At 48.7% G+C, this 14,265-nt stretch overlaps 1 protein-coding gene across 1 annotated transcript in view; it reads left to right on the plus strand.

The window, feature by feature from the left end:
- CFAP74 (cilia and flagella associated protein 74) overlaps window positions 1-14,265 on the plus strand; it is a 97,959-nt gene that overhangs the window by 69,832 nt on the left and 13,862 nt on the right. The window contains exons 22-26 of the mRNA XM_043924398.1: window positions 489-610; window positions 2,513-2,641; window positions 2,836-2,923; window positions 3,401-3,574; window positions 4,408-4,541. Of these exons, the coding sequence (XP_043780333.1) occupies window positions 489-610; window positions 2,513-2,641; window positions 2,836-2,923; window positions 3,401-3,574; window positions 4,408-4,541 (647 nt within the window). The remainder of the gene's footprint in view (window positions 1-488; window positions 611-2,512; window positions 2,642-2,835; window positions 2,924-3,400; window positions 3,575-4,407; window positions 4,542-14,265) is intronic.

Below are 14,265 nucleotides of genomic sequence, written 5' to 3' on the forward strand. Positions count from 1 at the left end.
TTATTTGGCTGCAACAGGTCTTAACTGTGGCATGTGAGATCTAGTTCTCTGACCAGGGATCCAACCAGGATCCCCCACATTGGGAGTGCATAGTCTTGCCACTGGACCACCAGGGAAGTCCCAATGGACAAGTTAATTATTAACCTTCCAATACTTGTAAGAGCTGGGGCTTCCCAGGTAGCGCTAGTGGTAAAGAACCCACCTGCCAATGCAGGAGATGCAAAAGACAGGTTCTATCCCTGGGTTCAGAAGATCCCCTGGGGAAGGGCATGGCAAACCACTCCAGTATTCTTGCCTGGAGAAGATCCCATAGACAAAGGAGCCTGGCGAGCTACAGTCCTTGGGGTCGCACAGAGTCATACACGACTGGGCATGTGGTACTTGTAAGAATTACAAACCATGCTGCTGAGTTCTGTGTTAGCTCTCACAAGCACCGCCTGCTCTGCTGATGAACATGCATGTTGTTGGATTTTCATGTTCAAATTCAGTTATATTTCAAAGTCATTGGCGTGGCTATCGACGTGCCTGTCTGGGTGCCAAAGCCCAACGTGGACCTGAAGATCTGCATGTACGACCGGCTGTACCAGGACTCGATCCTCGTCCACACACGGTGAGCCCTGGCAGGGTGAGATCCGAGACCTCAAGGTAAGGGTCTCCAGGAGTTGCCCTGAGAGCCCACTGGAACCCCAGGGCCGTCATAGGATGGAAGCCCGAGGGTCAGTGTCAGACAGACGCTGACAGGTGCCGGGCTGCTGGCCTTGAAAACGGAAGAGAGGCTACAAACCAAGGGACGTGGCATCCCCAGAAACCGGAAAAGCCAGGAGAGCGTTCTCTGTGGAGCCTCCAGGGGAACCAGACCTGCCTGCAGCTGGGTTTCAGCCCTGGGACATGGTGTCTGGGCCTGACTTCCAGGACCATGAGGATAAATCGGTGTCATCACCCCTGTCTGTGGGAGGTCAGCACCCCGCATGCCAGGTCAAGCCCCTCGCAGACACAGACAGGAGAGGGGGCTGGTCCTCTGAAGGAACATAGGTGGAGTTCCAAGAAAAGAAGCATGTTTCATTCACAGAATTTTGCAAGGGTGTCCAGACACCACGGTTGTCATTTCTTTTTTACTCTCCCTTTTTTTTTTTTTACTGAAGTTCAATTAAGTGGAAAAAAGAGGCAAGCCCAACAGTTAGAGCTTAGTGGATCTTCACTAACCAAACACAGCTGTGTACTTGGCCGGCTGCTGCACCCAGGGTCCCGCTTCTCTCCGGAGGTAGGGGCGATGTCAGCCTGGGTGCAATTGGGCTGGCACCTGCCAGCTGCTGGGTCCCCAGATGTCAGTGCTGCAAACATCGGGGGACCTGCTTTTCCCGGGGGCTGGGGTCTCGGAGCAGAGTTCAGATGGATTGTTCGGGAAACCAGGGTTTAACGGGGTCTGGTCAGTTTACCTCAGTGCAAAGTGTGTCCACCCCTGGGGAGGGTGGGGGGACAGGGAGCACGGGAGCTGTGCTTTCTCAGCCTGTCCTCTGAGGCACACACTCGACCTCTTAGGTTTGTTGAATGATTTTAGAATTCAATGTTATTACCAGTTTTATGGGTACAGGGGTAGCAAGGGAGTGAGTTCACAAAGACCCTGGTTGTAGTTGCCTGAGGGGAGCCCCGCCACAGCAGAAACCAGGGTGGGAGGGCCCAGTCTGAACACCTTGCATGGTAGGGGACATCCAGTGCTGGGTGACACTGGGGCCAGAGGTCAAAGTTGAGAGAAGAGAGACCTTCCTTTGTGATCTCAGGAGCCCATGGGTCACTCACGGTCCCGATCGGCCCTGGGTTCCCCATGCAGAGGGGCTGTGAGAATCATCCCGGGCAGTTAAGGAGACACCAGGAGGCCTGAGAGGCTCTGGACCATGGCCTGGGGTCCCTGGTGGCCCCCGGGGGTGGTCTCCTCTACAGGCCTGGGGCAGCTCACACACTGCCTCTCTTTCTGGAGACTAGAGAGCAGGTGGGGAGGGGCTGTCCTGATGGGGCTGTGGCCTGGGGGCTGGCTAGGATGGGACACCCCACATGGTTGACTGGGGGCACACCTGGCTTGCTCTAGCGGGTCCTGAGTTGAAAGCAAGGACAAAAATTGGGGAAGCTGCCGTCACTGACCAAGGCCTGGCCACCTGGGGCCTCCCAAGCATCCTGCAAGAGGGCCTGTGCCTGAGCGTGGAAGGGCAGAACTCTAAGAGGAACAGGGCCCCCTCTCCTGACCCCTGGCCTGTGAGGCGCTTCCCAGAAAACACTCAGGTTCTGAGAACCGACCGGGGTGACTTTCAGTTGTGATGTTTTTATTTGTAAGGATCCCTCAGCCAATGTCATTTCAGGAAAACCTGCCCCTGTGAGCAGGGCTCTGAAGCCTCTCTGACAGTGGGGGTAGAAAGTGGGGGCTGTGCCCAGCAGGGCTGTGCCTGGAGCGGGTGTGCTGAGCCCTGTGGGGCAAGGACTGACCTCAAGTCGTTGTCCGGCCCTCCCTTGGATGCTGCAGGTCGAAGGCCGCGTTGCGCCTAAAGTTCGAGGTGTGCAAGGAACTGCGGGGCCACATGGAGCTCCTGCCTGAGACTGGCTACATCCAGGCGCTGTCATCCTACTCGGTGCAGCTCAAGTTCCTGCCCAGGTGATGTGCCCAGCGGGGGTCCGCTCCTCCCTGGTGGTGGGGGTTCCTGAGTCACAGCAGGAAGCCAGCCCCAGGCTCCTGTATTTCTGACCTTGTGTGTACCCTGTGGCTCTAGCACCCTCACAGTTGAGCCTTTTGTCATTTCTCAAATATAAAGAAGAAAAGAACATTCAAGTGCCCCCTGTCTCTTGCAGACACTCCCTCCCAGAAGACGCAGGGAAGTATTTTGACAAGGAGACCAGGGTTCTGGAGGCCCCGATGACTATCCGGGTGGCTGACCAGGTCTGTGTGGGGCTCATCTGGATGCCAGGCACCCTGGGGGAGCAAAGCTGTTCTGCCCTGGCTCTTGGAGCCCATCCTCATTGGCCCCCTGCACAGGGGAGACAGAGGGAGGGGCTTGTGGATCAGAGAGGCCCCAGTGCCCTCCTGGATGGGCAGGGCTGTCCCCGGGGCACCCAGACCCTCACATTCGTACAATTCAGACCCAGGTGTCCAGGGTGTGCACATCCTGGGTACACATGTCATCGTGTGCGCACACAATGCACCGACATGCAGATGCACATGTGTGTGCACACGTACCCTCCTGCCCCCTGCCCACCTGTGCTGCCCGTGCCATGCTGAGGCCAACAGGAAGCAGGTGTGTCCATGAAAGGTGCAGAGTCAGTGCCAGCTCACAGCAGGACTGGTGCTCTTCTCAGTTTTGGAGACACTTCCCTAACTGACCGCAATGACCGAATGGCCCTGCCCTCTGCACTTCAGATCAAACCGGTGGGGTTTACTGTCCATGCTGTAGTCACCACCTCGGACCTGGAGCTCAGCCCCGCGGGGCTGGACTTTGGCTACTGTACCATCTACGAGGCCATCAGGACCCAAATCAGCCTCTGCAATCATTCCCTCCTGCCCCAGGAGTTTGGGTTCGTCGGACTCCCCAAGGTGCCTCGCTCATGTGGTCAAAGTGGGAGGTACTGGGCAGTGAGGGACGAGGGGCTGCTACCCTGAGTCCTGGTGCCTGGCCAGGCCTCACCCACCTGCAGACTCCATGCTCACTCCCAGGCACCTCAGCCAGGGTCTCTGACTGTCCCCACCTCACCCTGCCCCTCTCGAGCTCTCTCCACCTGCTGCACGCACAGCACCCAGAGTTCTCTCCCCTACCTCCCTCCTGAGACTCTCGCCTGACTGACCCTGCAGGGCAGCCAAGAGAGGCCCAGGCCCGGTTTCCCTCAGTCCTCCGGGCTGCCCCACCAGAGACCCATTGTCTACCCCCGTGTATGCAGACACGTTCACATACTCACCTGTGCACACATGCATGCACACACATTCATATACTCACATACACCTGTGCTCACATGCATGTACACACTCATACACCTGTGCTCACATGCACACACACATACTCACATACACCTGTGCTCACATGCATGTACACACTCATACACACATACACCTGTGCTCACATGCATGCACACACACTCATACACACATAGATACACATACCTGTGCTCACATGCATACACACATTCACATAAATACCTGTGCTCACATGCATGCAGACACACACAAACACACCACCCTCTCACATGTACTCACTTGCACACATGATCACATACACAGAGACAGACTCACACCGGCGTAACACATTTACAAACGTGTCACCAGACACACATTCATTTGTGCTCTGCCACATGCCTGTCCATGTTGCTCCCCATGGCACTCCCCAGCAGATCATCACATTTTCGCTTTGCCATCCGTGGTCTTCCTTTTACCAGTTTGTGGACATCCAGCCCAACGACGGGTTCGGGACAATCCTGCCACTGGAAACACTGCAGCTCGATGTGATCTTTCAGCCCACCAAGGCCAAGGAGTACAACTTTGAGCTCATCTGCAAGTCAGAGATTAACCGGTGAGCCTGACAGGGGGGTGCGTGCAGGGCCCGGGCAGCCAGCTGGGAGTGGCAGCCCCAGGCTGGCCAGGCTGACTGCAGGGCTGGGCGGCAGTGCCAACCTCAGAAAGCTCGGCACACCTGGGTCCAGGCCACCTTGCAGGCATGTGAGATGTGCACATGTGTGCATGCACCTGTGAGCGTGCATGAGTGTGCGGAGCATCCCCTAGGCACAAGCCTCACCTGCCCTCATGCACTGTGTGATCCCAGGCCTCCATGTCCACCCTGAGAACTGGGGCTGAGAAGGCAGTGGGCAGGGGGAAATGGACTGGACTACAGGGTCTGGCATGAGGGCCAGCTCTTGATGATTCTCAATCATCAGCCTCCAGGGAGGAACGTGCTGGGACACCCTCCTGTTGTCAGGCCAACCCCTCGTGGAGCTGGCCCACCTGCCCCCTCCTTCCCTTTCTCTCCTGTCTGCTCTTTGGTTCTGGCTGGGGACCTGGCAGCCCTAGGTTGTGGGGTGGAGGGAGGGTTAGCACCCTCCAGCCAGGTGGGTGGCCGTGGGGAAGCGGGAAGGGGTCTACAGGTGATTTTAAGGAGCCAGCGCAGAGCGAGAACGCCTGGAGGAAACCCAGGCATAGGCTCTGCCCAGCTGTGGCCCCCACCACCTGCCCTTCCCCTCAGCTCCACTGAGCCACCCTGGGCTGGGCCCCTCCAGGGTTTGCTCACAACTCTTTCAGCCTCTGGGAAATAGCCCTGTAAGAAGGGGGGTTGCAAAATAATCTCAGTGCCCAGAATGGGCTCCCTTAGATGTTTGTTGATTGAATGAGCATTTAATTTTCTTCAAGAACTATCTGCAAATAAATTGAAATTTCCACAAAAGCTTATCTAAGAGCCACCTTGGAAAGGCTAGCAATGATAAAACTGTGAGGCCTCAGGGAATAAAGCAGTGTTCGGGAGCCCAGGGAGACCCAGTCGCACACCCCACCCCCACCCCACTGCCCCCCCACAGAGAGTGGCTGCCCATGGGCTCCCAGACCTGAGAGCTGGGACTGTGCCCAGCACCACCGCCTGAGCACCAGCCACAAGCGTGGCCCCGTCCTGACTCCTTTCCTCCAGTCGCACAACTAAGTCGTCAGTAAGGCCTGTTGGCTCTACCTTGAAGACTGACCTGAATCACCCCACCGCCCACCTGGATGCCAGGGCTCCAAAGCCCACATTCCGCTTCCCCTCCCCCACGGCCCCCACCCCCTGGGGGCGTGTTCATGCAGCCCACCTTCAAAGGACGCTGAGTTTGGCACAGGTCCCCAGCAGATTTCTGGGTGAGCCTGCGTTCTCATCATGCATGGCTTAGTGTCTAGGAGGGGAGTTGCCAGGCCACAGTGTCAGTTTCTTTTCAATTTTATGTTCTCCCCCATGACGTCTGGGTGTCTGGCTGCTGCACCCCTTCCAGCTGCGGGTAATGTCAGGTTTCCTTGTTTACTCGATGGAGAGGCATCCTGAGAGATGTGTGACAGTGTCTCACTGACTCGTGTTTCCAACGACTGACAGCTTGGAGCTTATTTGCCCTCCATGTATGTTTTTAGTGAAAAGTATTTTCAGGTTTTTGTCTATTTTTAAAAATCAGGTTTTTATGGAGTTTTGAGTGTTATTTATATACTCTGATAGCAGTTTCTTGTCAGATTTGCAAAAAATTTCCCTGGTCTGTGGCTTGTCTCAATCTCTTCACACTGTCATCTCATAAAGAAAAATTTTTAAACTTTGAGTAATTGGGAAAGAAGTACATCAAGGCTGTATATTTTCACCCTGCTTATTAAACTTATATGCAGAGTTCAGTTCAGTTTGTCTGTTGCCCCTTCTCCTCCTGCCTTCAATCTTTCCCAGCATCAGGGTCTTTTCCAGTGATTCAGTTCTTTGCATCAGGTGGCCAAAAATTGGAGATTCAGCTTCAGCATCAGTCCATCCAATGAATATTCAGGACTGATTTCCTTTAGGATTGACTGGTTTGATTTCGTACATCATGCGAAATGCTGGACTGGATGAAGCACAAGCTGGAATCAAGATTGCCTGGATATGCAAATGACACTGCCCTTATGGCCGAAAGCGAAGAGGAACTAAAGAGCCCCTTGATGAAGGTGAAAGAGAGTGAAAAAGCTGGCTTAAAACTCAACACTCAAAACACAAAAATCATGGCATCTGGTCCCATCACTGCAGGGCAGATAGATGTGAAAGCAATGGAAACAGTGAGAGATTTTATTTTCTTGGGCTCCAAAATCACTGCAGATGGTGACTGCAGCCACACAGTTAAAAGACGCTTGCTTCTTGGAAAAGAAGCTATGACAAACCTAGACAACACATTAAAAAGTAGAGACATTACTTTGCCGACAAAAGTCCATATAGTCAAAGCTATGGCTTTTCATGAAAAGGGAAAAAGATAGGACACTGAAAGATGAACTCCCCAGGTCGGTAGGTACCCAATATGCTACTGGAGATCAGTGGAGAAATAACTCCAGAAAGAATGAAGGGATGGAGCCAAAGCAAAAACAACACCCAGTTGTGGATGGGACTGGTGATAGAAGCAAGGTCCGATGCTGTAAAGAGCAATATTGCATAGGAACCTGGAATGTTAGGTCCATGAATCAAGGCAAATTGGAAGAGGTCAAACAGGAGATGACAAGAGTGAACATTGACACTCTAGGAATCAGTGAATTAAAATATACTGGAATGGGGGAATTTAACTCAGATGACCATTATATCTACTACTGTGGGCAGGAATCCCTTAGAAGAAATGGAGTAGCCACCATAGTCAACAAAAGAGTCCAAAATGCAATACTTGGATGTGATCTCAAAAATGACAAAATGATCTCTCTTCATTTCCAAGGCAAACCATTCAATATCACAGTAATCCAAGTCTATGTCCCAACCAGTAACACTGAAGAAGCTGAAGTTGAACAGTTATATGAAGACCTACAAGACCTTCTAGAACTAACACCCCAAAAAGATGTCCTTTTCATTATAGGAGACTGGAATGCAAAAGTAGGAAGTCAAGAAGCACCTGGAGTAACAGGCAAATTTGGCCTTGGAGTACACAGTGAAGTAGGGCAAAGGCTAATAGAGTTTTGCCAAGAGAATGCACTGGTCATAGCAAACACCCTCTTCCAACAACACAAGAGAAGACTCTACACATGGACATCACCAGATGGTCAGCATCGAAATCAGATTGATTATATTCTTTGCAGCCAAAGATGGGGAAGATCTATACAGTCAGCAAAAACAAGAGCAGGAGCTGACTGTGGCTCAGATCATGAACTCCTTATTGCCAAATTCAGACTGAAATTGAAGAAAATAGAGAAAACCACTAGACCATTCAGGTATGACCTAAATCAAATCCCTTATACAATGGAAGTGAGAAATAAATTTAAGGGGCTAAATCTGATAGACAGAGTGCCTGATGAACTATGGATGGAGGTTCGTGACATTGTACAGGAGACAGGAATCAAGACCATCCCGAAGAGAAAGAAATGCAAAAAAGCAAAATGGCTGTCTGAGGAGGCCTTACAAATAGCTGTGAAACGAAGGGAAGGAAAAAGCAAAGGAGAAAAGGAAAGATATACCCATTTGAATGCAGAGTTCCAAAGAATAGCCAGGAGAGATAAGAAAGCCTTCCTCAGCCATCAGTGCAAAGAAATAAAGGAAAACAATAGAATGGGAAAGACTAGAGATCTCTTCAAGAAAATTAGAGATACCAAGGTAACATTTCATGCAAAGATGGGCTCAATAAAGGACAGAAATGGTAGGGACCTAACAGAAGCAGAAGATGTTAAGAAAAGGTGGCAAGAATACACAGAAGAACTGTACAAAAAAGATCTTCATGATCCAGATAATCACGATGGTGTGATCACTCACCTAGAGCCAGACATCCTAGAATGTGAAGTCAAGTGGGCCTTAGGAAGCATCACTACAAAGCTAGTGGATATGATGGAATTCCAGTTGAGCTGTCTCAAATGCTGAAAGATGATGCTGTGAAAGTGCATCACTCAATATGCCAGCAAATTTGGAAAACTCAGCAGTGGCCACAAGACTGGAAAAGGGCAGTTTTCATTTCAATCCCAAAGAAAGGCAATCCCAAAGAATACTCAAACTACCGCACAATTGCACTCATCTCACACGCTAGTAAAGTAATGCTCAAAATTCTCCAAGCCAGGCTTCAGCAATACATGAACCGTGAACTTCCAGATGTTCAAGCTGGTTTTAGAAAAGGCAGAGGAACCAGAGATCAAATTGCCAACATCCGCTGGATCATGGAAAAAGCAAGAGAGTTCCAGAAAAACATCTATTTCTGCTTTATTGACTATGCCAAAGCCTTTGACTGTGTGGATCATATTAAACTGTGGAAAATTCTTTTTTTTTTTTTAAACTGTGGAAAATTCTTAAAGAGATGGGATTATCAGACCACCTGATCTGCCTCGCGAGAAATCTGTATGCAGGTCAGGAAGCAACAGTTAGAACTGGACATGGAACAACAGACTGGTTCCAACTAGGAAAAGGAGTATGTCAAGGCTGTATGTTGTCACCCTGCTTACTTAATTTATATGCAGAGTCCATCATGAGAAACGCTGGGCTGGAAGAAGCACAAGCTGGAATCAAGATTGCCGGGAGAAATGTCAATAACCTCAAATATACAGATGACACCACCCTTATGGCAGAAAGTGAAGAAGAAATAAAGAGCCTCTTGATGAAATTGAAAGAGGAGAGTGAAAAAGTTTCCTTAAAGCTCAACATTCAGAAAACTAAGATCATGGCATCCGTTCCCATCACTTCATGGCAAATAGATGGGGAAACAGTGGAAACAGTGGCTAACTATTTTTCTGGACTCCAAAATCACTGCAGATGGTGATTGCAGCCATGAAATTAAAAGACACTTGCTCCTTGGAAGGAAAGTTATGACCAACCTAGACAGCATATTAAAAAGCAGAGACATTACTTTGCCAACAAAGGTCTGTCTAGTCAAGGCTATGGTTTTTCCAGTGGTCATGTATGGATGTGAGACTTGGACTGTGAAGAAAGCTGAGTATCGAAGAATTGATGCTTTTGAACTGTGGTATTGGAGAAGACTCTTGAGAGTCCCTTGGACTGAAAGGAGACCCAACCAGTCCATCCTAAAGGAGATCAGTCCTGGGTGTTCATTGGAAGGACTGATGTTGAAGCTGAAACTCCAAAACTTGGGCCACCTGATGCGAAGAACTGATTCATTTGAAAAGACCCTGATGCTGGGAAAGATTGAGGGCAGGAGGAGAAGGGGACGACAGAGGATGAGATGGTTGGATGGCATCACCAACTCGATGGACATGGGTTTGGGTGGACTGCGGGAGTTGGTGATGGACAGGGAGGCCTGGCGTGCTGTGATTCATGGGGTTGCGAAGAGTCAGACATGACTGAGCGACTGAACTGAACTGAACTGATGGCTTTTCCAGTGGCCATGTGAGAGTTGGACGTAAAGAAGGCTGAACGCCTATGAATTGATGCTTTTGAGCTGTGGTGTTGGAGAGGACTCTTGAGAGTCCCTTGCACTGCAAGAAAATCAAACCAGTCAATCCCAAAGAAAATCAGTCCTGAATATTCATTGGAAGGACTGATGCTGAAGCTAAAGCTCCAATACTTCAGCCACCTGATGTGAAGAGCCAACTCACTGGAAAAGACCTTGATGCTGGAAAGACTGAGGGCAAGAGGAGAAGGGGGCGACAGAGGATGAGAGGGTTGGATGGAATCACTGACTCAATGGAAATGAGTTTGAGCAAACTCCAAGAAATGATAAAGGATAGGGAAGCCTGGCATGCTGCAGTCCATGGGGCTGTAAAGAGTTGGACATGACTGACTGACTGACTGAACAACAAATCCTCTTTATCAACTTTTGTTTTTGGATCTTGAGTTTGGTATCATATCTAAGAATTTTTTTCCCTAACCTAAAGTCACAAAGGTTTCTTCTAAAAATTTACAAATTTACATCTTACTTGTGCATTTGTTTTACTTTGATGAATCATTGCATCAGGTGTGAGATACAGCATGAAGCTGAAGGGTTTCCAGTCACTCCAGCAGCATCACTGAGACAGTAGCAGAGGGCAGAGCCCATCCCCTCACACTGGGGACACTCTTCACAGCCTTTACACCTGAAAGTCAATTTACGTGAAAAAACCTTTCTTTCCTGAGTACCTTAAATACCAACACATTAGCGAATCCACTCTCTTCTGGAATAAAATGTGCCTGTACAAGTCTGATGGCAACCCAGTACTTAAGGGACCTACTTCTTCATAGAGAAAGCAAGGGAATTCCAGAAAAACATCTACTTCTGCTTCATTGACTGCCTTTGACTGTGTGGATCACAACGAACTGTGGAAAATTCTTAAAGAGGTGAGAAGACCAGACCACTTTACTTGCCTCCTAAGAAACCTGTATGCAGGTCAAGAAGTAACAGAACCAGACATGGAGCAATGGACTGATTCAAAATTAGGAAAGGAGTACGTCAAGCCTGTATATTGTCACCCTGCTTATGCAGAGTACATCATTCAAAATGCCAGACTGGATGAAGCTCAAGCTGGAATCAAGATTGCCAGGAGAAATATCAGTAACCTCAGATATGCAAATGACACCACCCTAATGTCAGAAAACAAAGAGAAACTAAAGAGCCTCTTGATGAAAGTGAAAGAGGAGCCTGAAAAAGCTGACTTGAAATTCAACATTCAAAAAACTAAGATCATGGCATTCAGTCCCATCACTTCATGGCAAATAGATGGGGGAAAAATGGAAACAGTGACAGATTCATTTTTCTTGGGCTCCAAAATCATTGTGGACGGTGATTGCAGCCATGAAATTAAAAGATGCTTGCTCCTTGGGAGAAAAGCTATGACAAACCTAGACAGCCCAGTAAAAAGCAGAGATATCACTTTGTTGACAAAGGTCCCTATCGTCAAATCTCTGGTTTTTCCAGTAGTCAGGTACAGATAGGAGAGTTGGAACATAAAGAAGACTGAGCACTGAAGAATTGATGCTTTCAAACTATGGTGCTGGATAAGACTCTAGAGAGCCCTTTGGATATTAAGGAGGTCAAACCAGTCAACCCTAAAGGAAATCAATTCTGAATGTTCATTGGAAGAACTGATGCTGAAGCTGAAGCTCCAATCCTCTGGCCACCCGATGCAAAGAACCGACTCATTGGAAAAGACCCTGATGCTAGGAAAGATTGAGGGCAAGAGTAGAAGGGGCAACAGATGAGATGGTTGGATCGCATCATCGACCCAATGGACGTGAGTTTGAGCAAACTCTGGGAAATGGCGAAGGACAGGGAAGCCTGGTCTGCTGCAGTCCTTGGGGTTGTAAAGAGTCAGACACGACTGTATGACTGAACAACAACAACGTCTTATCTAAAATCCAGTAATTTTATAAGAACACACTTCATGTTGGTTGTTATCAATTGATTTTCCCAGGTACATGGTGCTTTTCAAATCTTTTTTTTTTTTTTTAATTTCAGGAACACTTCCTTGAATTTTAGTCCTTGAAACACATGCTTTATTCTTGTCCTTCGGTTTTCCTCCTGGGAGCCTCCTGAAATAAATATAATGACTTGTCTTTGCTTTGTTCACTTTTGCCACTTTTTCTTGGATCCTTTTCCTTATTTTAAAAATATGATTTCTTTATTTATTTGGGCGCACCAGGTATTGTTGTGTAATCCAGAGTCTCAAACACACCTCAGAGGACACTCAGGATAGTGGAGTATGGTTTATTACGCCAGTGGGTCCAAGGGGAATCAGTTCCCAACAAGTACCCTGATGTTTCTGAGAGGCCCAGTTTTATTACCACCCCCCACCCCACATGACTGGTTACATGTTAGCAACCTCTTTGTTGTATATGACTGAGTTTTACAATAAGTATGTGCTAGGAGAAGGAACAATTAAGGTTAAAGTTGGGGGAGACAATGATTATACATCAAGGGGGGATGTCCACACGGTTAACCTAACAGGGTCAGCCTGACCTCAACTACAATCTCTGTTTGCTGTCTGTAGGGAGGGAAGTCTCCAGGAGACCTGGTTTTCATTGGCAACAGTTTCCTTACTCTTGGGCAGGCTTCAGGCCCAGTTTACATCCTGTCTTTAAGATGGATGACAAGCTTCAAGATGGAGTCTCTCCTGCTTTCCTCACTCTGGCCCAGATATCCTTAGTTGTGGTATGTGGAATCTTCAATCTTCGTTGTGGCACGCATGATCTTTAGTTGCGGCATGTGGGATCCAGCCCCCTGACCAGGGGTGGAACCCGGGCCGCCTGTACTGGGAGCCTGCAGTCTTACCCACTGGACGACCAAGCAAGTCCCTCGTCATTTTTTTAGATATTTCCACTCTTATCTCTTCTTTCTCTTAAAGAATTATCTTCCGTGTTTCTTTATTCATGGTTCCCTTCTGAGTTTCTGTTTCTAAATTTCTTTTATTTATAATTCTTTTCTGAGTCGTTTGTGGGTTTTTTGTTTTGGCCACACCACACAGTCTGTGGGATCTTAGCCCCGCAACCAGGGATCCAATTCTTCCTGCAGTGGAAGCACAGAGTCCTAGCCACCGAACTGCCAGGGAAGTCCCCTTTCCTAAATTTTAATCCCTCGCTTCTGACTTCTTATGATTCTGATCTGTTTGTTTTTTCATATGTTGTATTCTTTTCTCAAGTCTGTTAAGCTCACTTTGAATGATCACATTGCAGTTTTCAATTCTCTTGTGGGCACATCTCTCTGGCATGTTTTACTGTCTATATGAATTTTATTTATTCTGTTCCTTTTTTCTCTTTTAACAGCTTTATTTGTGGTTTGATCTGGGTCCTTTCCCGCTGCTCATTTTTGCAAATGGTAGCTTCTCCTCAGCTTTGAGAGCCCAGTTCACACTTCGCTCCTTCATGGCTCTGGGGTGCCCTCTTCAGTATATGGGGTTCAGCAACTTCCTTAGGGCCACCTCCTCTAAGCCCTCCCTTCTGTTTTCAGAGGATCCCAGAACCAGCTTGCTGTACCCTCCACCCACAATAGTGGCTCTTCCATTTTTATCATGTTTGCCTCCAGTTTCCCTTTGTTACAGAAATAGACCATCTGCTTGCAACAAGTGACATGCGGACCACCTCCCTCCCCAGAGCCTCCCACTGCCAGAATCCTCAGGGTCCTTCCAAATTCTGGGTGTCTGATTTTCACTTCCTATTGGCATATTTATTGTTTGTATGTATTCCTGGGGCTTCCCTGGTGGCTCAGACAATAAAGAATCTGCCTGCAATGCTGGAGACCTAAATTTATGTAAACGCAAGGTGACTAGCCAGGTCAGGTTGTCCAGGAAGGAGGGGTTCCCAGGATGTGGGACTTCAGCACTAACGCCAGGGGAGCTGCAGGTGGTCAGGGGTGGGGGAGTGTGACACCCCACATTGGTGACATGGGTGGTGTCAGACTCCACATAGCGATCTACTTCTTGCTTCTGCTTTTCCCCCCAACTCTATGGGAGTACCTGAACCACGTGAATACATCTAAGGATTTGACTGTGGACATGTTAAGTTGGAGGGCTTGTGAACCACCAAAAGCAGCGCTTAGTAGGAAGTTTCTAGCTCCAAATGCATATAAAGAAGAGGAGAGAGTGTGCAAAATCAATTATTTAACCTTCTGTTTCAAGAACTGGGAAGAGAGCACAGCAGATTAAACCCAAAGAAAGTAGAAGGAAAAAATGTAATAAAG

Source organism: Cervus elaphus, chromosome 14 (assembly GCF_910594005.1).
Source record: "Cervus elaphus chromosome 14, mCerEla1.1, whole genome shotgun sequence".
Lineage (NCBI taxonomy): Eukaryota > Metazoa > Chordata > Mammalia > Artiodactyla > Cervidae > Cervus > Cervus elaphus.